At 35.2% G+C, this 23,117-nt stretch overlaps 1 protein-coding gene and 1 non-coding gene across 2 annotated transcripts in view; both read left to right on the top strand.

Moving 5' to 3' along the window:
• Positions 1-13,835, top strand: part of heca (headcase) — a 120,573-nt gene extending 106,738 nt beyond the window's left edge. Inside the window, exon 5 of the mRNA XM_066726573.1 lies at positions 254-13,835. Within this exon, the coding sequence (XP_066582670.1) occupies positions 254-427 (174 nt within the window). The 3' untranslated portion in view covers positions 428-13,835. The remainder of the gene's footprint in view (positions 1-253) is intronic.
• A 9,141-nt stretch (positions 13,836-22,976) lies between these two features.
• Positions 22,977-23,117, top strand: LOC136773153 (U4 spliceosomal RNA). Its single transcript, XR_010822572.1, has one exon. It is a non-coding gene; the product is annotated as a U4 spliceosomal RNA (small nuclear RNA).

Here is a 23,117-nt window from a genome sequence, read left to right as displayed (position 1 = left end):
TGTACATACAAGCTTACATTGAATTACATAAAATTGATTTAGCATTGACAATAATTATAATTTTAAATTTATCTCGATTAAAACTGTACTTTAAAATATACGAGGTCCTGTTTAGAGTAGATATGCATTACAACGTGCAATGTTAATCAGCTTTTACATATTTTATTTAAACATTGCCTACTGATGATCTTTCAATATTTTAGGAAAAAGATGAAAATCGATGAATAAAATATGTTTGTGGATTTTGTTACAGTGCAACAGCTGCCAGAAGCCTTTGATATATCCTCATCAATGGCTGAACTTCTACTCAGACTATAGTCGCGTGTTTGCCTGTCCTCACTGCAGAGCTGTGGATGCCCACTTCGTCAAGCCCCTTTCGGCATGCTTCACTCGCGAGCAATTTCAACTTTATAGCCAATGGCCGTAACCATTAGAGAACTTAGCGAACCGTCGCCTAATCAGCACGGATAACAGAAGTCCCCCCTTCCTTGAACCGCTGATCTCCCTGCTCCGGGCGACCTTGCTCTAGATCCTCCAAAACTCATCGATTCTATCTTTTATTTTTCACTTCGTCGTGTATTTACTGAGCTCTATCAGTATACTTACGCACAAGAAGCCACAAGCACAGCTGTCATCGTTTTCTTTTTTTTTTTCTCTATCGCATTTCTTCTTTCTTTCTTCGTTTTCTCATTCAGCCAGTGTCACAGTCCCTCCCAAGTTTTACTCGCAAAAGCGAAGAAATTTAAGACTCGACTACTTCCCTTTTTGAAAATTTTTCAATGCTCTAGCTGTTTAAGAAAATCATTATACTAGTGGCGAAAGTCGTACCACGTGCATTTGTCATTTTACAATTTGGAACGAATGCGTGAGAATAATATCAGCATTCGCATTAACCATGAATTAAAGTACAAATATATTTCCAGTGATATGTAGAACTGATTAAGTTAAGAAAAACTGCTAACTGAAGCAGTAACTCGAGCGCCAAATCACTTGAAGAGTGACGCGCAGCTTCGCTTGTGGCTACTGGTGCTTTTGTTTTATATAACAGTATGTAAAATCAGTTTTTATTTTTCATGACGTGTGTTAATCTTACGCTATAACGCATAACGTATTGATAAATTGCTGAAATGTTGTCGGTGATGGAAATTGTAAGTCAATAATCATTGAGAATTTTTATTTGAATAGCGTAATCAAGCCAAAAGATTGTATATTGATATTTTATTTACAGAAATGTTAACTTTGCGCCAATCAAAAGTCATTAGTAGTATTCGATTCGAATTTTAGTTAATTTTTATCGATATTTGAGGAGATGTTTTTTTTTAAGGAATTTGCGGAATTAAATTGAGCATTTTTTTTAGTTTTTTTGGTTTTTATCAAAGAAAATCGTTTGTTTTTTTCTGTCGGTATCACTGTCACAAAAAGTCACCGGCATCATTTTGCACAACAGGGTTTGCATTATAGCTGTATTGGAACAATGTTTTTTGACAAGAACCATCTTACGCAGTTTATAAATTAGAAAAAAATGATCCAGGTAAATTATGTGGTATTAAGCAGAAACAAGGTCGACTTTGCTTATATTAAACGTGTATAAAAAAAGTCACTTTTATCAAAGGGGGAAGAAATACTATTGTTTGTTACTTAGGTAATCAAGAACGTTGTTTTTTTACATTTTATTAGTTTATACGTTTAAGGCGGCCATGTTGATTTTGTTTAATGATCTACGACTCATGCGATGGGTTTCACGTTGTTCGGTCGGAGACGGACGATGTTCTTAATCGTATAGTCCAGAGAAGAGCGAGTTTGACTATTTGACTAAGCGAATAAAAATTTATGCTTTGGTCCAAAAAGGAACGTCGGAATTGGTCTAATCTGCACATTAAGCTAAAATATCCTTAGAACGTCCCCACTGTATCAATGATAAAACGCCTTGTCTAACCTGTGCGGCTTTGTCATGTTTTTAGCAATAATTCTTCAACTCACACGTGGGCGACTCAGTCGATCTAACAACACAAAATTTTCATAATTACGGTAATAGTCGATTGCTTAATTTTCGAGTGTTTTATCGGATTTTGCTGGCCGATTTAGTTGCTCGATCATCCCGCTCGCTCTTCTCGCTGAATAAGAAAATCGTTCGGCCCTTGAGAGTAGCCAGTGTATATATACATATTTGGAGAGGAAGAAGAACCAAATGTTTTAATGCGGGAAAGAACAGTTTTTTTGGCGATGCTGGTCGTTGCTATTCACCAATAGCGGCCGTCCCACAAATTGACCGCCCACCGTTCCCAAGGTAGTATATAGTCGATATTGCGTACCTTCTTTACGTTACTTCGATTTAAAGTATACTTAAAAAACAGACGGCGAGGAGTATACGTATTTAACAATATTAAGCCACGTGTCAGTAGAGCAATAAGAAACACGTGGGTCTCTGTGTTTCGGAATAGAGCGTTGATTTCTTAGAAATGCGCAAACAAATTGTGGTGTTTATTTATAATCAAATTTTTACCGAGAAGTCGAATTTTTATTTAAAGCGTCGGTGCAAAAATTAAGTATCCTTGAACTTCGGAGAAGAATTATACCGTAGTCATTCTGATAAAGAAATTTATGGCCAATCCCGGAGATTTGCGTGTTAAATTATATGATGAAACACGAGGAAACTTACCACCTACACAGAAAGATGAATGAAAAGGGCTGAGAGATTGTGCGAGTTGAATGGAGCATATGATATATAGTATAAAGGTGCTACGGAGTCACAAATCATGCACCAATATAAATATAACTTTTCTTGGATAACCAATAGAAGGAGCTGATCAGTGTGTTATAGGTTTTCGAAGAAACACGTGTACTATCCTTCATTTGTCGTCTGTCGATTTTCCTTATTTCGTTAATTTTGGTTTCGTTCGTTGTTTGCATTGAATCGAGTCATTCAAAGATATTCCAGACGATCGAGCTCGTCTGCATGCTTCTCAGAGTGCCAAATAGGAAGTTTGTTTATTAGTTTTCCAGCTTCATGTCTTGTTTTCATCAAATTTGCACTTCCATACACATTATAAAGGTTATCCAATTGACAATCTTGCAAAGGGTGTTTGCAAAATACTGCCTAATCGCAAAGTCTGCACTCCCTACTAATTTCAATTTTCTAAGCGCAACCCATAATTCTTGGAGCTACGTAACGATATCGGCTCATCTTTAGTTCCTATCGTAATAAGGATAAGAAAGGAAAGGATTGCGAACACCGACAATTGAGGGTTGAAGGTACGAGAGGCTCTAAAGTATATATATATATATATAAATACGTATACATATATATACAAAATTAGCAAAATTGCCTCTGTTCCAGCTAATCACAACACGAAACAGAAATTTTTCTTTATCAATCCCAGACTAATTTGGATGATCTTCAATACTAAAAGCCTAAACGAATTTTTAATATTATAATAAAATAGAACGTGATGTTGCTTTTTGGTCTTAAGAAAAAAGGTGTGTCTCTTTATAAGGAGTCACGTGTTTATGCGAAACGTTTTGCTCTTTAGCTGATAAGTATAAAGAAATAAGTAGGATAATCACACCTTATTCCGGTAATAAGTATATATAACTATATTATTACAATTTTTTACTTTTGCTATAATTCGAGACTTGCGTAGACAAACGTCATGGAAGGAGACTTTATTTGCCTCGATAATGTGGCACGTACTGATCGACGACGGATCAATATCGATTTATATGAGCTAATTGTATAGCAGGAGGGTAATATCTCTTTCGAAGAATGACAGGCGTAAATTCGGCCAAATAATTTTGACAATTCGACTATTCGCGCAAAGTCTCTGTCATCGTTCTGTACATCAATGGTTCTTTTTTATATCAGATGAAAATTTAGTACGTACGAGAAATATCTATGAACTTTATTGATCGATATTCGAAGGTAGGTTACTTCCAGTGTGAATACTTTATGAATAAAATACTACTACTACTACTACTACTACTACTACTACTATTACTACTACTACTAATAATAATAATAATTAATTGATGTCTCGCATTCGCGAATGTAATAGAAGAACGCGGAGCATTTCTGGTTTATTGATCGAAAGGGCAGAAGGAAAAGGTACGAAGAATGATGGACCTCTGGTCGGAAGAATGGAGAAAGGTTATGAGTGGTTGAATTATGAATAGAGTTTAGCGTTATAGTCATTATGAAAGGAAAGGTTTGAATCATCGATAAGGGAGTTTTATGTGTCATTAAGAGAAATTTAATGCAAAGGGTCACGGATAATTAAGATTGCTTCTTGCAACTGGTCACTGATTGTTTTTGGGCTTTGACACACGTCGGGACTGTCCTTATCTTTGAGCTACGATGAACGATCGGGGAACGATTGATCGATGAAAACTCGAAGGAGAGCAACGCGTCGATGAAAGAGTCAAAGAGCAATCGTGGAACGAGAAAACAAGGCGTCCTCAGTGATAGGTTATCGTGTCATATAATTAAACATCTCTCTTGATGAAAGGAGACTTACAATTAGCATTATGCATAAATATCTTCGAACGTTTCTTCTAACCATAATAATTCGATCCGGCTGAGGATGCGCGCGGTTTCCTCTCAACCGGTTCAGCAACGTCGTCGCTCTTTAATAATCCGATAAATATTACACAAATATATATAGAATATATAAATATAAAAAATATATTATATATATATATATATTATATATAATGGTTAAGAATCTTCTCTTTTTGTCTGGTAGTATATAAGAAGGATACTTTCAGCTGTGCTAGACAACTATAGATAGATATATATGATACATGTACGTTTTACATGTATGTCCGGGAATCGTACGTGATGCAAATTTTGTGCGTTTCGGTCTTCTCAGATATTAGTATGTATGTACGTGAAGATTTCGGTGAGGGATGGCCAGGCTCGTTTATTCGTGTAAGAATTTTAGGAATCGTAAACATCGCGAACCCATTGGTCTGATCCAAATATCCTTTCCTCCGTGGATCTACCTGATTTCTGATAATCCAACAGTAAAGTACCGCTGAGAGTGAAGAAACAGTTTGCTTGATTCGTCATAACAGTCGTAAAACACAAAACTAAGAAAACGAGTGAGCGAACGGAGAACCGGCGATTAAAAGCGTAGAGCCATATTATTGGCAGCCATAAAAGCGCGGCAAATTCGTTTCTCGCGAGGCTTCTTCAAACTTAAGCTAGAATCATTTTGCATTTTTTGCCTTTCGAGCTAGCGGAATGCAAAAATAACGGAGAGCAAATCTGCGAAGGACCCAATATAGTTCCCACTCAACCGATCAGCAAATATTTACAATGCGTTGACAGATGATGACAAAATATTTGTTGAATACAGTAATTATAACATGTAGGCAAAAGTGTTCATATGGATACCAGCATTAAACAACAAAAATCACTTTTATATCCATCGACACATTCGAAACATTTTTCACCCTGTATATGCATATAAGTAATTTAAACTCATCATCAACGTAATACGATATTGCTGCACTTGTGCATTTTCTCGCAGTTGTTGATCGCAGGCTCAATATGCACTGACAATATAATTGCCACAAGCATAGCAACTAACATGTTGGAAAACTGTTCACACACAAATACTATAATTTTAAACAACAAAAATTCCATTCGTATCCATTAACGCGCTATAAATATTTTGTTGCCGGTGTCTACCTAGCTTAATCATCGATATGACACAACATTGCTACACGCGTATGAGATGTTGATTGCAAATCTCAACATTTTCTTCAATCTCTGTACACTCGCGTGTGGCACTAGAGTTTTACTTTTCACTAAGAAACCTTAACGGCAATAATGAGACACGAAACACGAAGCTTTGATGTTTCGAGCGACGGATCAGGCCATTCAATTAGAAAAAGAAACACACGAAGGTATCATGCACCGCGCAAATGTGCATATATAGGTATATATGTAGTAAAATTAGGTTATGTAAACACATAAGCGTATTACATATTTCACAAAAACCTACCTACCTACCTATCAGTCTTACCGTTCTAGAAGGATTACGCAATAGCATTGCGTTAGAACATTGCTTTATTAACAAGTGCTACTCGAGAGCCAATTATTTAGATCTTATGGTTATTATACAGTTAATAGCTTCATTGTGATCGTTGAAAGAGCAGCTCTTTACGAGTGCTCGGTACACGTGTTTCGCACTTTGGCAAATATGTCCATTGTGCCCAATATTAGTAAATTTATATATACAGTATGCTTTTTCCAGACGACCTATGTTATACTTGTGTCAATAATTTTTCATAGAGAATGGTTTAAGTTTCGTTCGCTTATCTATGCTATCGAGTATATAATGTCATTTGTTGTCCGCGATCGAGCGATCTTTTTCCGTTTTGCAAGTCTGAGATGGCCGAGTGACAAAGAAAAATTGAGGATTCGCTCTACAACGTGTCAGAATCGAGCCGGCTCGTGTTTGGAACTCTTAACCCCAGGCTGACTCGTTCTTTGCAATGTTTAATATTTCAGCGTATTGTGATGATAAACTGGCCTCACTTTGCTCCCGAAAAATTGAACATCCGGATTAGGAAGAGGGGCATACCATTGCTCGGACAATTGTCTCTCTTTTCGATCCTCCAACTGAGTATTCGCTACGTGCATACTAACCACAAACATAATAAAGTAAGAATGTGTAACTGTATACGTATAGGAAAAACGTCCGGAGAAAATGACAAAATTTACTGATGGATAGTGCTGATAGTATATATATATGCATATATGCATCAATATAAATTCTCGTTTTAATATTACTGTGCTAGTGTGCTCAGAGCGAATGAACCAGAGAATTTGTAGTATTTTGAACGACTCGGCTGGTATGTAAGCAAATTGGGTCTTGACGATGAAGCAAACTAATTTGTTTCACGTGCGAGACAAGTCGTTCAGGATCCAGAATTACATTAGTCGGTACGAAACTTAAAATACCTAAAACCAAGCCACGTTTGGGTCTGAACAGCGATGGCCCGAATTCGAATTGTCTGTCACGGCGTAGCGTGAATCATCAAGAGAGTCGAATGATACGGTTTTAGATGCAGCCATAATCGGAAAGATAAATTGAATGATGGTTATTACCGAGAGTCTTAAAGTTCTGAAAAGTAATGGTGTGATAAAATCTCGTGATTTTACACGCGTTTGTTATGTATATGAAATACGTCACGCGTCTCGGATCCCGATTAAGTTTGACAGATTATAAAAGTCCTCCTGCCCTTATTATAAACATATTCAGTCCACTGTTTTCGTACCAAGCATTTAGAAATTCATCTCTATATAATCGTATGAGTGGTGTAATTAATGTACATTGCCCAATTGTTATACTGAAAGTTAGTCAAGGAACAAATTTTATCGAGTACGCTACTGGAGAGCGATTTTGTTTTTCACCGATGGTATGAAATCTGCACTCTTGTCTACCTTGGTTACACCCAGACACCACACTCGTTCGTACTCATCGTGCACGAACAATTTTCGCACACGAACAAATTCTTCATGCGAACTTTCTGCATTTCGTCGCGAGTGTACTATTTATGCATTATCCGGAGCACAGTTTAAAGGTGATTATCATAACGTCATAAACTGATATTGGCGCTGAGAAACTGAGATCCGTTGTTCGTGTGTGTGTATAAATCTTAAACTAAATTACGAATACAGGCATATGAGGTGGCTGACGAGTAGTGTAAGTCATAAAATATGATTGTTCGGTAGAGCAAGTTTAAAATTTATAATGGTATAGGCTACATAGAATCAGGAGCTACGTGACTTGGTGGAGAGGTAGATTTGTGTATCTAGTAATGGAGAATGGTGGTAATCTCGTTTCGGATTAGCTTGATTTACACCACTTGGCAATCCACCTATATGTACACATACTTCTGAATAGAAATTATATAGGGTATATTGATATATTATATATATAAATACAGATTTATAAGGAAAATTGCTCAGGAAATATTCTAGCAAATTCGATCGGGTGACAAGAATGCGATTCCTCCATCTTTGCAAATAGTACAGAAACCGACTGTCTTTCATACTCTATGGTTGAAAGAGTCGAGTTCCCATGCAACAATTAACGAAACTTTATGGAAATAAATTGAAGAGTTGGTGGGTTTGTAGGTGATCGTCCGTAATATTTTCGAGCACAGTAATAATTCACAGATTGGAAGACACAAGAGAGTAGTTATTATACTATTTAAGAAACACTGTGATCTTTCTCGCTCATCCGGTACAGATGCAGGAAGAAGAAACTGATTCGGAGGGACATACTGTCGAACGACAGGAAATATAAGAAGGAAACAAAAAAGGAGAATGATGTTGTTCGTCATCGTTGATCTTGGGAGCTCGGCCGTAGAAGTGAATTGATTGGGCACGTTGGCTAAGGTACAAATGTACATAGGATCATACTATTACTATAAACATATATCGCTACGCATATTTGCATCTATATTTCAATTGATTATCAATTAGAAGCCTATAATATTCGATCAGCTGGATATCGACAGGTTGCGCGCAGAAAGAAATCCTCGGGTGGACCGATCTGTCATACAGTAAATGAATATCGTGTTAAACTTTAAAGAAGGCTGTCTTTTTGATTGAATCTAATTGCTGGGATACGTGTGGATGCAAAGAAAGTAGCTGCAAAGGATAAAGGAGTGAATCAACATCGCTGACAAGTGGATAAAACTTGCCAGGTCTAAGATTGGGAATAATTGGCTCGTGGCTCAAAAAGTTGACGATTATTCTTAGATCGAGTCAGGCTCCAATAGTTCGCGTTCGTGGAACGATTCGTTTACTTGCTTCTCAGGAGAAAATAAGAAAAATTGTAGAGAAATAAAATACCCGATATATAGTATATACACATATTTAAATAGTTCTCGCTTCCATATTAGGGTCTCTCAGGATCATAAGATAACGTAGCGAACGAAGGACAAAATATACACATATATATCTATATAGTATATAAATTATATAAATATATATATATATATATAAATATATATGAAAAAGCACGTACGCTGGTACACGCTAATTAATGTTTCTCGCTAATTAATTAATCATTATAGTTCTTAAGACCCCAATACCAAAACTTGTTTATCGACACTTTTTTAAGGGGTTAAACGATATGTCTGAATGGCGTGTGGATGTTCTATTCCCTCCTTACTCGTATATTTAATCGCGTATACATATATACTATACTTACATTATACGAATATACATACATATATCCCATTATTCTTATTAGCAGTAGCATTGAGCGTTTTTCATAAGAAATCACAGTAAATTGTATATGTACAGGGTGTCCCGTTCCAATTTCTTTAACAGAATAACTCCAAAACTATAATAGATAGCAAAAGTGTTTTTAACACAAGTTCCTTCGAGAGGTGCGTAAAGAAATTGTAATTTTAGATCTTAGGATTACATAGTTTAAAGTCATCTCTAGATTTTTAAATAGGTTTGGCTTAGCTACGTGTGCTGCTATACATGTTGAACACGTGTATTAGCTCGCATTTAATTATTTTTTAAATCAAATATCTTGATTCGGTCATATAGATATATCTTCATACAGTGTTTTGAAAAACTGTCCAAATAATGTTATGCAAATAAGTAATTATACGAGGAGTTTTTTTTCTTAGTCCACATCTGAAGATCATAAAATTATTAATTCTTTATTTTACCATTTGAGCCTTGTAATTATTATTTGACAAAGTTTTTTCTACCTCTGATACTTATCGAGATAATCGCTTTGAAAAATTAAAATGGGACATCCTATATGTAGTATATATAAACATACTATATAGTCATTCCAAATTACCATTTACACCTGTTGCTTATTCCACTCGACAAAGTCGTTTTCTCTTGCAAAGTAGCAATTACTATTTCAATGTATCAATCAATCGGACGAAAATTCAAATGAACGAGAAGCGTCGAATCATAATCGATGGTACTTTCAATATTTTGGAATAGAACAGATAACCAATGGTAATGCAGCAGGTGTAAGCGGTTTTTTTAGTGATAGTAATTAGAATTTAATATCGCCAGCATCGATGTGTATACATAATAACACTAATTTATCCCGTGTATGGCTGCGATCAGCTTTTGATACGGACGAACCGTGAATCAATGATAATTGATGACGCCAAAAATGAGAACGACGATTACGCAAAAGTAATGAAAAAGTAAATCTGACGAATCGACGATGCGACAAACGTGAAATCAATGGGACTTTGCGTCTGTTCTTTTTGCCTCTTGAATTTCTTTGCATGGCCAGTCGAGGTTCGTGAAGAAAAACGAGGCTATGAAATTGGAATGATCAGTCACGAGTTATAGTCGAGAAAGGTTCTCCTATCTTCGTTTCTAGAATTAGGCAAAAACGCGTTTTGTAACTAGTATTCTCTTAATTTATTTTTGTCAATGGATCTAAAGGGTAGAGTTTTTTAATGGTATGGTCTCGGAAACATTTCGAGGATAATTCAAAAATATTGAAATTAAGAATTTCATCGTAATACATTTAGTAGACGGAATTGGGGCATTTTAATTCGGCTGTGTTAAAAGAAAAGCAAATTTAGATTCGGTAAGGTCGAAAAAAATTTAGATGGATAATAATTTTTGTACCCTATTTTTTTAAGCAATCGATTACGGCAACGGAGGCCGAAAGGTCAAAGTGAAAATTAGACACGGTAGATTTATCAAAATTAACGACTTATTAAGTTTAGTTTAAGAGTCTTGTGACGTAGGCGGTAGAAATTTTGTCGAGTGTCAGGATTAATAAGTACATGAACAATTGAACTAAATTCCCTAGATTTTACGGTTTATTCGGATTCGATTGCTTCGCGCAAGTGGCATCCTAATAATTTTCTACAAAATTAGCTCATATTGCACGCAGTTAACATGGAAGAAAAAAATTGGATGACAGAAATGATGATTTGGTAGAGAATTAAGATAGCCTGCCTCTTTATAATCAGCATCGAAACGAGTTTAAAATAAACGTACTATATCTTGAAAAGATGTAATATCGTTCACACGCAACCACAATCGAGTCATCAAGAGTCAAATCGATCTGAGTATATAAGTAGAGTAAAACGTGCTTTCGAATTTATTCGTTGACTTGTCTTGATCGATTTTGAAAAAGCTTTCTTATTCTTAGCACACGCTCTTAGGCCTAGTTTAAGCTCTTAGCTGTACGAAATCCATTATGGTTAAGCGATTGAAATGGAGGAAACCGATCGGACGGCAGGCATGGAATAGATCCAAAAAAAATACACAAAACAAATCATAGTAACAAGTATATTGCAATGCGAAGTAAATAATCATGCTGGTAGTGCGGACCAAACGGGATAACTGACAGAAATTTAATGGAAGAGGGAGAAGCGTGGAAAGAGAGAGAGAGAGAGAGAGAGAGAGAGAGAGAGAGAGAGAGAGAGAGGGAGGGGGATGGCGATCGGTAGTCAAAGGTGGAATGAGGCAAGGAATTTTGTGAAAAGGAAAGGAAGGAATTGCCGAATGGAAATAAATTGAAAGTGAGAAGTCAGTAGTACTTCAGTTGCCGCTCCGTCGGAAATCAACGTCTCTGAACTCGTTCGTAGTGATTAAAACTCGTCTTGGTAAGGCATGTAGCGAGCCTTCGTGACAATTTCGATTTTTTTCCCCTTTTCTTTTATGTTTCCCTCTTCTGAATACATCCTTCGTTATGACTGGCGTGTCCCGGTCGATATTATTATTTTAAGTAGTCAATTGATGATTAGCAAGTTTTTATTCTCTTCTTCTTCTTCTTCCTGTTTTACACAAATACCTATACTATAATCCTGCACGAATGGTATAAACACTTATATGGATTGATAAAACCGATCTCGCAAATGCGTTATTATTTGATCGAGAGTAATTAAGCACGCTGTACAATATAGTTTTTATGAGCATTAAATTGATCTTTTAACGACTGATTAGTTTCTTTTTCTTTTTCTTTATTACTCTATTACAGCTATTATACACGGTAGTACCTATTTCTGTATTTGTTACGTATATGTTTTTTTATAGACGCGAGAGACGCATTGTCACTGGGCAAATCGCTGCAGCGAATCCTTAATTGGCTACGTGGTATTCGAAAGCGATACGCTAACGTTTAAGGTCTACTAACATTTTTTATATTAAATCTGGCGAGTCTTGTGGTGATTCGTCATGGGTAGCTCACCTATCTTTTTTACGAAGCTTTTCTATAAAACTCGTAGGTAGCGTAATAATGATAAAGACGAAAAAGTCTTCTCAGCTTCCGGCAGGGTCATCTGGCGCATGTATGCACGCTGCTTTATCCGATAGTTTAACGAAATCTCGTATTCCCGGTGAATCTATATGCAATGCGATAGAGTTTCATGCTTTTTCAAAGAAAAGATTAAAAATTACTATAAATTTTATGCAAAATTGACGAGGATCCATATATGGGTCTCGTGTCTCCCATCAGTCGCACAATTGCAAAATTTCACCAAGCAGCTAATTTCGCGTGATCTCTTTGGCGATCTCGAGTGTAACGGTCACCTATCGTTTATAATTCTTTCAATCGATTTAAAATTATTATAAATAAACCTATTGTCGAGGATCGAGAACTTCGACACTTTTCCTAGTAATTATTAACTATATAATTATATTTCTGTATGATTATAAATATTGCAATATACAGATTCTATAATCTTATATAATGTATAGAGATGGATAAACTAATAGCATACGACGGGGATAGGGATAATGTCAAAATGTATACCTCAATTTTACTGAAAACCAGAAGTAACTTTGTGCACGTTAGAGTCATCGTATAAATAGTGATCAGCTAGAAATCGAGATGTTTTAAATATTTGTAATAACAGTATTGTGGTGGAGGCATTGCGCCGTTCTTATCTAGAAGAGAGAAAATAAGTCTGTGTAGTGAGCAAAAGTTATACTGGAAAGCGAAAAGGCTGCTTTGGCGAAAAATCACAACTGTGTGCGTTATTTGGCAAACCATCACATCGAATACGAGATTGAAGTGCGAGCTAAGATTTAAAGTTTTGCGGTCGAGGCTTTTTGCAGCGATTCATTTGCGAAAGAGTACCGTGACAGCGGCTTGAGAGAATTATAATTATAAAATCATGTAGATTATAATATATTATACACGCGCACAGTCGAAAGAGTTGGAGCCATAATATGAATTAACAGTGATTATTTGGTAAAATTCATCAATTACGAGAGACAAAAAATGTTCGGATAACCACTGCTAATCAATACGATGGACCATAACTTTTTTCAGTGCAGATACTTTATAATTACTTATACATAGCTATAGCGGTGTATAGTTTGATCGGAAATTCGCAAGAATGCTTATTAAGTAATCTGTTCGCGAGGACTTGGCGTGTCCTTTATTAGACGACAACACTTATATCTATCGATGTGTAACTCGTAGATGCGTTATTCGTAATACATTTCTATCTTAATAAGGCTCCCTGAGCTTTTCCTACCTACTTTCGCGTAGATTATCGGTAATCTCGTTCGTTCACGATACGAATTTCAATGTGTTTTTCAATATATTAGATTTGACGCTCTATAAGAAGCACCAAGGAATTAACGATAGATGGGAATAACAGATCAGCTTGGCTTATCGTGAACGACCGATTGCTACTCGTAGTGATATCGAATGACTGGAATGGATGTTGCTTTGACATTGACCCATTTTAAATCAGCCCATGAAGCTTCGTAGTCCCCTTATCTGCAGCATCACTCCCTATTAAAATCCTGGTTTCGAATCAAATCAATAATCAATCAATATTTTTCAAGAAGACATCAATTGAAACTTGCGTTATTTTTCAGCTGCATTACTTTAATCGACTTGAGACTCAACAGTCACGTTTCTCACTACCAATCAGTCGTAAAACAAAACCTTGCAATTTCATTGATATAATATAGTTCCTTGTCAACTGATTTACGAAGTGAAGCACGTAAGATGTTTCATGCGTGAAACTTTCGGAACAACTTATCGTTCGAATGGTTGCAAATGAGGAATTCGAGAAAGAAGCTTTATTTGATCAGTGCTGCCTAATCAAAGAGGAGGTAGTCTGGAGTATTCTGCAAATAAAGTGTGTGTCCTTTGTTTGTAGCGTTGCCTCTTCCTTCGCAAAAATCTGATTAGGTATGGCTTCGGTAAGAGCATACTCCCAGCCTCACTTATCGAGTCCAAGTCAAACTGTGCATTCCCGTACATTTTCTCAAGAGTTTCTCGTTCAAGGAGAACATATATACATACAATTTTTTGTTCATTCGAAATTTTGCTTTACGAGTGGTATACGTAGATGTAATAGCGTGGCTGTTCGAGTTGTTAACCAGGCTTACCGCCAGCAGGAATTGGGACGTTTTACTGACGAGGGAGAATAGGCTGCATGCCGATTTGTCTGCGTATGTGAAAGCTCGCGGAAGAAAAATTGTAATAAAGTTAGATGACGATAGAGAGTAAACGAGCTAGCTGGAATTGACATGCTCGCCGAGAAAGGCTGGAAGGAAATGAAATGTTAATACAACGAGCGGGTAAGATGTTCCCAAAAATAATAGATAAAAAATAAGCAGCCAGCCAGCTGTGTCCCTCGATACCTCCCCTATAAGAGTACAAATTTTCTAATAAATAATTATATCGAGTGATTAATAAAATATTATCGAGAAGAGAGAAGCGTTGATCGAGATAGAAGGGTGGGGAAAGGACTTGAGATAGATGTGAAGGAATAATTAACGATGAAGTGAGATAATTATTATTATTATCACTATTATCATTATTATTATTATTATTATTCTGATCATTATATTCTTATTATTCTTATTATTACTATCATTACGAAGAGTGTGCTAGAAGAGGACGGAAGAGAGAAACGGAATAATAGTAAATGAAAAATATATAATATTTAAATATGTTTTCCTTGGTGTAGAAATTATATAGCGATATGATAATATAAGAATCAGTAAATTATTTATAACGGTACGTGAGAAATACTTACCTAGGTCTAAATCCACTATGCGTTACTTTTATTAACGAAATACCATATTATATTACGAACGATGTATGTATAAAATTTTGACAGTATACACATGCATACATATTTCGAGCCAACTGCCATTACGACTTACGGCACTGTTGTAATATATTCACTATTATACTATTAGCAGGGAGTTAACTTCCTGAAACTTCTTAAAAAAGTAAACAATATCTCTTTACGAATTAAGCGCGACTACAGAGATGATTATCCTTTCGCCAGTAATCCTTGGGAAATATTAACATATTCTTCAAAGAGAGCTTTGCAAACATTGCAGAACAGATTTTAACAGAGATAGTAACGAGAAATAATAAGCATATATTAAAATTTCCCTATTAATCGTATATTATTATAACAGGTTGAAACACGATCAATATCTAGATAAAAAAATTTGATGTATTTACTGCATGCATCTACGTATAATAGAAAATTAATTCCCTACCTATCATTATTCCGATCTTACAGTAATTCTTTAACAGTATCTTTCTTTACATAGTGCGCGTTCCTCGTGCTGAAGATGTAAGTGTAAATCAATATATGTGGTCGTATGATATTATAGATCTTACATTGAAAATGCACAATAACACGCCAACATAAACTAGATTAATGATGAACCGCTTAATAAGAAAAACTTATTATTTTAACCCGGAGAAACGAATAAATTCTAATCGTCTAGCTATATAGATAGTATATTAGCAGAAATGGAAAGAATATTTGTTGATTTGATAAAAAGAGAAAAGATAGAAACAGAATATATGTATAAATACATTTTGATCGAAAGCGTGACATTGCCTAATAGTTATTAAAAATCATCGAGAATGCCAAAGTAAACATTTAATATGCCTAATTAAATAATCATGTAAGCGACAGGTCCTAATTATTACCGTTCGACTACCATCGAGATAATTGTATTCCAAATATTCATGCTCGTGGGATTTGTCAAAATTTTTTAATTAAAGTAGGTCGCTCTGATATTACGATAATAAAAAAACAATGGAAAAACGAGCAACAAAATTGAAGTGTCTCGCAGTAATATCAGAAAATTAGCGAATTGCTCTTTCGGAATTAGTCATTAATGAATGTATGAATGCAACATTCCTCGAGTATGGCAATGGTCTACAGTTATCGTATATAAATAAAGATGAAGATGAAAAGAGTCCCCAAGTGTCTTCTCTGTGTCGTCGTCAGACGTGTTTCGATCAAAGTGTATTTATGTGCGTGAAAAATAGAGAGAGAGAGAGAGAGAGAGTACAGGAGAAAATACCGTTTAACGATAAGACTACAATAACATTTAATAAATCCAGCCTTCGATTTCCGAAACGATTTACATACTTTTTCGAGAAGTTTACGCCTCATTATCCGCGTCCTTTGAAAACTTACTATTACTACGGCAGACTGATATTTTTCAAAGCCAACTGATAGATTTACGAATGCTAGGCTGAGATAGGTTTATAATGCGTAATAGCCAACAATGTGCAAAAACGACCTGCTACCGTGACAAAGTGACTCAATCATTATTTTCGAAACCTTCAGGTACGCAATTGTAAAGAATAATTGTGAGATTTTTTTTCTATTCTATCAGCGTTATAACGTTCGATTGCCAATGGCCGTTCTGAATCGATGAGAAGATTTCAATGATGATCTTACTGGCATCCTGGTACTTTCGACACGATCGCTCCATATCCGAACCATCAAGACTTCCTTGATCGTTCGAATATCCGTAAGTTTTTACTCGAGGGTCGTGTGGACGGTCCGGATTGCTGACAAAAATTTCAATGAGACTCGTTTACAAATGTACACAAATAAATATACATATTATATATTTTTGATATAAATCTACTCAAAAGTGGTGGAAAAAAAGCAACAACATCTGACTCATCTTATCGATTCATAACTCTTCGAGCGAAAACTCCAAGAAAAAAGATGTCCAATTTGATTGATGATTTTTCATGTTCTGGAACAATAGAATGTTGATTTGCATGTGAGTTTTGAGAGCACGGTAGCCATGGTTCGTTTCTGACAATACTCAAAATAATTCAGGAAATTTAAATGAAATGAACTCTAAACAGTGTGTATTTTTAAACGGTGGTTCTCGAATATTATCAATGAAAAAGCATATTCGTGTGAATCGTCTTTAGATGTGTCACGTATCATCGTTCGATATACTGGAATCCAATAGTGATAAATGTTGCGAATTGCTTACGGAAATGATCTATCTACCAAGTTTTAATCTTTACAAGAGAAAATACATTAATAAAAAGCCACATACATATACTACGAAATACAAGATATAAATGGAGGGACTACTAAGTAGTATAGCAAGGGTTTAATGATTGTGTTTTTGAACGAGGAAACCTATCATTGAACTGATTAAATGTGCAATTGCGTACTTCTGCCAACACGGTTTAATGGTTAAACGATAATACAATATATATAAACATGTAGCGAGCCATTAATTAGGTTAAACCTTGAAACAAACACATACCCCCTATAAGCCCTAACGCATAGTGCGTTGGACAACAGTGCTAACGTGTCACAGCAGTTGTCCATCACTTATTATTATCATTCTATCGTTAGAATGTAAGAGTTGATATTTAATAATTCGTATTGTAATTGTATGCAACTATATTTGTTTGGTTGGCTTGAAGGGCGAGAGTCTAACTCGGGTTATTAGATACTACGCTGTACCTTTAGCTGGCGGGTCCTGAATCTGTTTATTTGTCGAATCTCTCGATATAATTTCAAGGTTTATATTGTTTAAACGTACTAATCGATCGACGTAGTCTTTACCTCCTTCTAAATTTTAATATAGTATATTTACTATCTAAATATGTATTATAATACATACATATATACCTACCTTGTATATCATATATAGATTCCTCTCTTGTTTCTTATTTCTTATCCATTAGTTAATGTAATATTAAAGAATTGAAAAATTGTACAAGTTTGAATTTTTAAACAACATGCTCATTGTAGACAAACTATCGAGAAGTACATGAAAAATGCGTTGGGTTATCTTATCATAAAGTTAAGAATTGATGGAGAGTATATCTAGTAAATGTTATGTAAAAATCTGTTACCTGCTACCAAATTATCTGGTAATGCGAAAAAATGTAGACAGACTCATGCGGATCATACGAACGCCTAAGGACGTACGATAAGGCATAATTACAAAGAAATATGGTAGAAATCTGGTAGGAAGCGATGCGAATTATCTCCAATCACCTGAATATAATATTCCATTTTATTTTACGTTTTACAATTTCACCGCAGAGGCATGACGAGAATGAATGAAATAGAGTGTATAAGAATAGCGCACCAGGCTAGCCCGCCAGCGCCTTTAAGGGGGAAGATGGACGCATGCATAAAGGGAAAAGTAGGAAAATAGCAGAGAATCATTTAAAACTTTCAAAGATTTATTTATATCCATAAGCTGTATCAGTCGAGATGATTGCTAGTAATTCTTGAGCCTATCTTTCGTTGAACAAAAAAAATCCAATTCGTTGTAATGTTCTTATTACTGTGCGAGCACTGACGAGACTTTCCATTGTAACGTGAAAAATTGTAAAAGCATCCGATGAGCAATAAAAAACATTGAGAACGTAACGAATAGCTGCAACAAAGTGCAATGAGTACAAAACTAGCCAACAAAGAGAAAGAGAATAATTATTGACAAAAATTCTGCAAAAAATTTCTTTTCAGATTCTGATTAAAAGATTTATCATATGTTTATGCTGCTCATAGGATTCTTACGTATTTATATCTGATTGAGAAATTGCGCGTGTATCGCGAGGATATGGCTCATATTAGATTTAAAATGTTTTATTCGTAAATGTTAGCGGCGGTATCAAGGGTTAATTGGAATTTTAAGGTTCGTAGAAAGGTGTAAAATGATTGTTTGTACAACCGCCGTTAGCTTCGTAACTATACAAATTGGCGTTAATTAATCGTTGCTCCTCAAGAGCAAAGAGGACACGGTCAATATGGTCCTCGCAGTTTCGGGCTTAAGCGTCCCTCCTCCTTCTAATTCTCTACCCCGGTTTGCTTCGGGGTCCTTCCATCTTTTTGTCCATTTGTTCCCGCTTTCCCTCTATCTGTCACTCACTCACTCATTCATTCTCTCTCTCCCTCTTTATTACATTTTGTTCCTTCCCCATTGCTTCCTCCCCCCCCCCCCTCTCCCACCCCTCTTTTCATATCCCCCTTTTCTATCTATTTCTATCTCATTGAAAAAATTCGTAGTGAACGGACGAGAGTAACGCTAAGCACTAAACTCGTTTACGAATATACTTTAGGCTTATGAAATTCGTAAATGGCAATTTTAAGGGAGCCGCAGAACGCGATTATTCATAGATAGCGTGTGAGGATCGAGCTTTATACCGCTTTTATATGTTTAGTAATGAAATACCTACATTAAAGATATAAATAATTGCAAGCAACAAAAAAATCTACGCAACATACTATGTAATTGACTATTCTCTATACGCAAAATACATAAGCCTAATATCCTCATATATGTATATCATATATACGTAATATCTGTATACATATATTAGGTTTATGTAGAAATAAATGAATAGATATATTATAAATAAATATTATAATGATTATATATTATAATTATTACGCTATGAAGATACGAGTATGATGATTTTTAAGGAAAGTATACATATTATATTAATAAACATTTTTTAATGCCACTATCCTATCGATATTGGTGAAATGAAGTGAAAAACTAAAATTTGTCTTTGAATTTTTTTATTCAAACCCTAACCTCTTCCAATTCTTTATCCTATTGTTTTGTTCAAACTATACAATCGAATGCTTATAAAAATTTGTCTTTTTTCAAAATTGTTGATTTTAAACAAATAAGCATTAAATAGATTTAAAAAGAAAGGTAAGTGGCACTACAATCTTTACTGAGCTTCGACGCGATGAGCACTCTTTATTGTTTCGTCGATGATCCAATGTAAGAAAAAGCGGTTATAGCAGGATAACAACGAAATCGTGACTGGTTGCAATTTTTTGTTACTTTAGTGGGCGTTAACGATTCGCAACACCTGGTCAATTATACGGCACGTCGCCCGTTGTAATCGGAGATCCATCCGTCACTCGGTAGTGCGGAACCATGATTTCCACCCGTCCAAGGAACCCCATAAAGCGTTTCGTGCCAGCTAACAGCTAACCCTCTGCAGGGTGTATAGCGTTAATATATATAGCAAACGCTTGAAATGCTTTAATTCGAGAGATTTCACGTAAATTGATGTATTTGCCAAGAAACACGTAATGTACTACCCTTTAGCGAGCCAAAGATCCATTAAACTTTCAATATCTGAAAATAAATATTCTGTACAGCTGCATACTTAGATCAGTGAAGTCCATGTTTGTATGTGGTGTCTACTTCATCGCTATTGGCATACACAAAGAAAATTTTATAAAAATGACAAAATATCTTGATAGATAATAGTGATAGTATACACACACATTTATCACAAAACATTCTTAACCTAATGTCACTCTATCGGTGTATACACTTAGCGAATACTTCGTGTAACTTTCAGTATAATAGCAGAAATAAATCTTAGTTCGATGCCAGTCCGATATAAAAGGTAATATTATAAGTAATCAGAAATAATTTTGTTCATCCTTGCTAAATATAATTGATTCAATTTATTTAAAGATTTGAATAAAATAGTTCTTTAACGAGAGAGAGAGAGAGAGAGAGAGAGAGAGAGAATTCCTTTTTGAACGTTTTGTATTAATAAAAAGCTCTGAAAAACGAATAAATAAACTCTACCAATTCTATACGATTATTTTTTTACTGACTCACAAGTTCTGAATTGTCTTGAAGAGCTTCTTCAGATTTTTTGCTATCTATGTTTTGTGCTTCCTTTGTTCGAGAGCGAGGTCTCTGCTCAATAGAGGCAATTAATTTTCGACTGGTTTCGTAGGGGATGGACCTCAGGCCGCCTATACCCTGTCAAAGATCACTATTAAGCGAGAAAATTGGTATGCGAATAAATACTATATAGAAGTAGGCGGGAAACATGACTCAAGACCTTGCAGGCTATAAACATGCAAAGATAAGTTTATTCCATGGGAAGTGTACGTTCATAAAGCATTTATCACAGTGCCAATGATTACTCTAATATTTTAAGGGATAGTTTACAATAAAATACATTCAGTTATAATTATTATACATACGTTACTTAAATTTCCCTGTTTTAGAGCATTTTTATGTTAAATTAGTAATCAATATCGAAGCAGCAATGTGAAAATGGTTATTTAGCATTATAGTGTACCTGATAAGCCACTTGATATATGTTCTTGATTAATTTTATTTATTATTAACGCAAACTATTAACAAATTGTCAATTTCATACCAAGCCTTTATGCATTTGATGATTAATCGATAATATCACAAGTTATTGCCTTTATGATTTGTAATGAATTTAAAGTACTATACATACCACAGTATATATATTTTCAAAAAGGGAATTATACAGGTACTTATTATAGATCTTTGCACTTATTCCAAATTCAGGCATTGTAGGTAAAGAAACTGCAGCCTAATCAGCAAAAATAGCCTGCAAATATTTACTATCACGAACATTTAAAATTCAATTTACCAATATTACAGATCAAAGTAGAAAAATGCCAACTTTTATATACCACAAAATTCATTTTACTAGAATTCTGCCCTAAGGATGTAAATAATTTAGGTGTTACTACAACAAATGGATTTCTGCCTTGGTTCTACAAGAAATATGTTTTGCGTGAAATTGTCTTCACAACAAACTGGTCCGGTGTGATTAGCTTAGAGGAGTTTCCCCAGCACTGGAAACTTAAAGCTATTTTTGAAATAAATAAAATGTAATACAATTTCATCATCCATAAATTAGAATTATTTGTAAGTTAATAATAAAAAGATTTATGCTTGCTTAATTACCTGAAACATTGAAATAAAAACTTATAGAAGCTTAACCAAATCTAATTATCGTTAGGTCAAACTGCCTAAATCTCTCAAATACTGTAGGAAATTAAATGATAACGTAGTACATTGTAGTATAATCATTGATAAGGGATCCAAATTGCTTAAATAAATAAGAATCAATGACTGGAGATCGCAGATTAAAGAGATTCAACGTGTCTCTTGACTAGAGAGTCAATGGAGAAATTTAATTTTCCATGCTATCACCCGTGACTTGTACCCATTATCGACGCTCTTCGAATGAAAAAAAAGGTGAATGATAAGAAACTGTAAAAAGCAAGTTTACAGCAGCATAAATGTGTGGAAGCCAATCACAATACACTTGCACCTAACCCTTCAAAACCTATAAGTGAAAAACACGAAAGGCATCGATTTTGTTGCTGGTAATTACTATACTCACTGAATTTATTAGTTTTAGCTGTATACTTTCTACATTTTCGGTAAATTTATTTTTCTATTCTTTGTAAAGGTTGGTTACTTTGACATAGTAATTATAAAACGTGTATAAAATATGCAGCTGCATCGAACAGATTTAATATACGTATATGCAACTGTATCCTTGATTGTAATTTTTAGACTGTCATAATGGGACACCAATTTTTGTATATACTTAATTAAATTAATAATTTTATATTATATAATCTAAATTTAAAGTAATTCTGTTAACAAATGTGAAAGTAGCAAAACAAGCGTCGGACGCGTCGGACAAATAAAGCATCGCCTTACTGACTACTGTGCAGTGTGCCTGAGCGTGCGTCGCGTCGCGCGTCCAAACAGTTGAAGCCTGTCTGTAGTTCCGACCGTACCGAGTAGTAGTTCACTCAGACGCCACTACGCGGCGCATCGGATTGTGCTTTCTCGCTACTAAGATTGTGTGTTCGTGTGGACTAATAGAAGGATATTCGAGAGTCTCGTCAGCTTTGCGCAGTGGCGATATCGTAACCAATGAGGTTCTACCGAGGTGCGATTATTGCTAGTTGAAAACTTTTACCAATACCCCGCCAAGACGATGTGAAATACCATCGGCTACGGCAATTTTTGAAAGTTTCTACGGAAA

This window comes from Prorops nasuta, unplaced genomic scaffold, assembly GCF_024137725.1.
Source record: "Prorops nasuta isolate Cenicafe-Biocafe unplaced genomic scaffold, Cenicafe_Pnas_1.2 PNAS00004, whole genome shotgun sequence".
Lineage (NCBI taxonomy): Eukaryota > Metazoa > Arthropoda > Insecta > Hymenoptera > Bethylidae > Prorops > Prorops nasuta.
The sequence above is the reverse complement of the archived record's forward strand: the minus strand, read 5'-3'. Positions and strand labels throughout refer to the sequence as shown.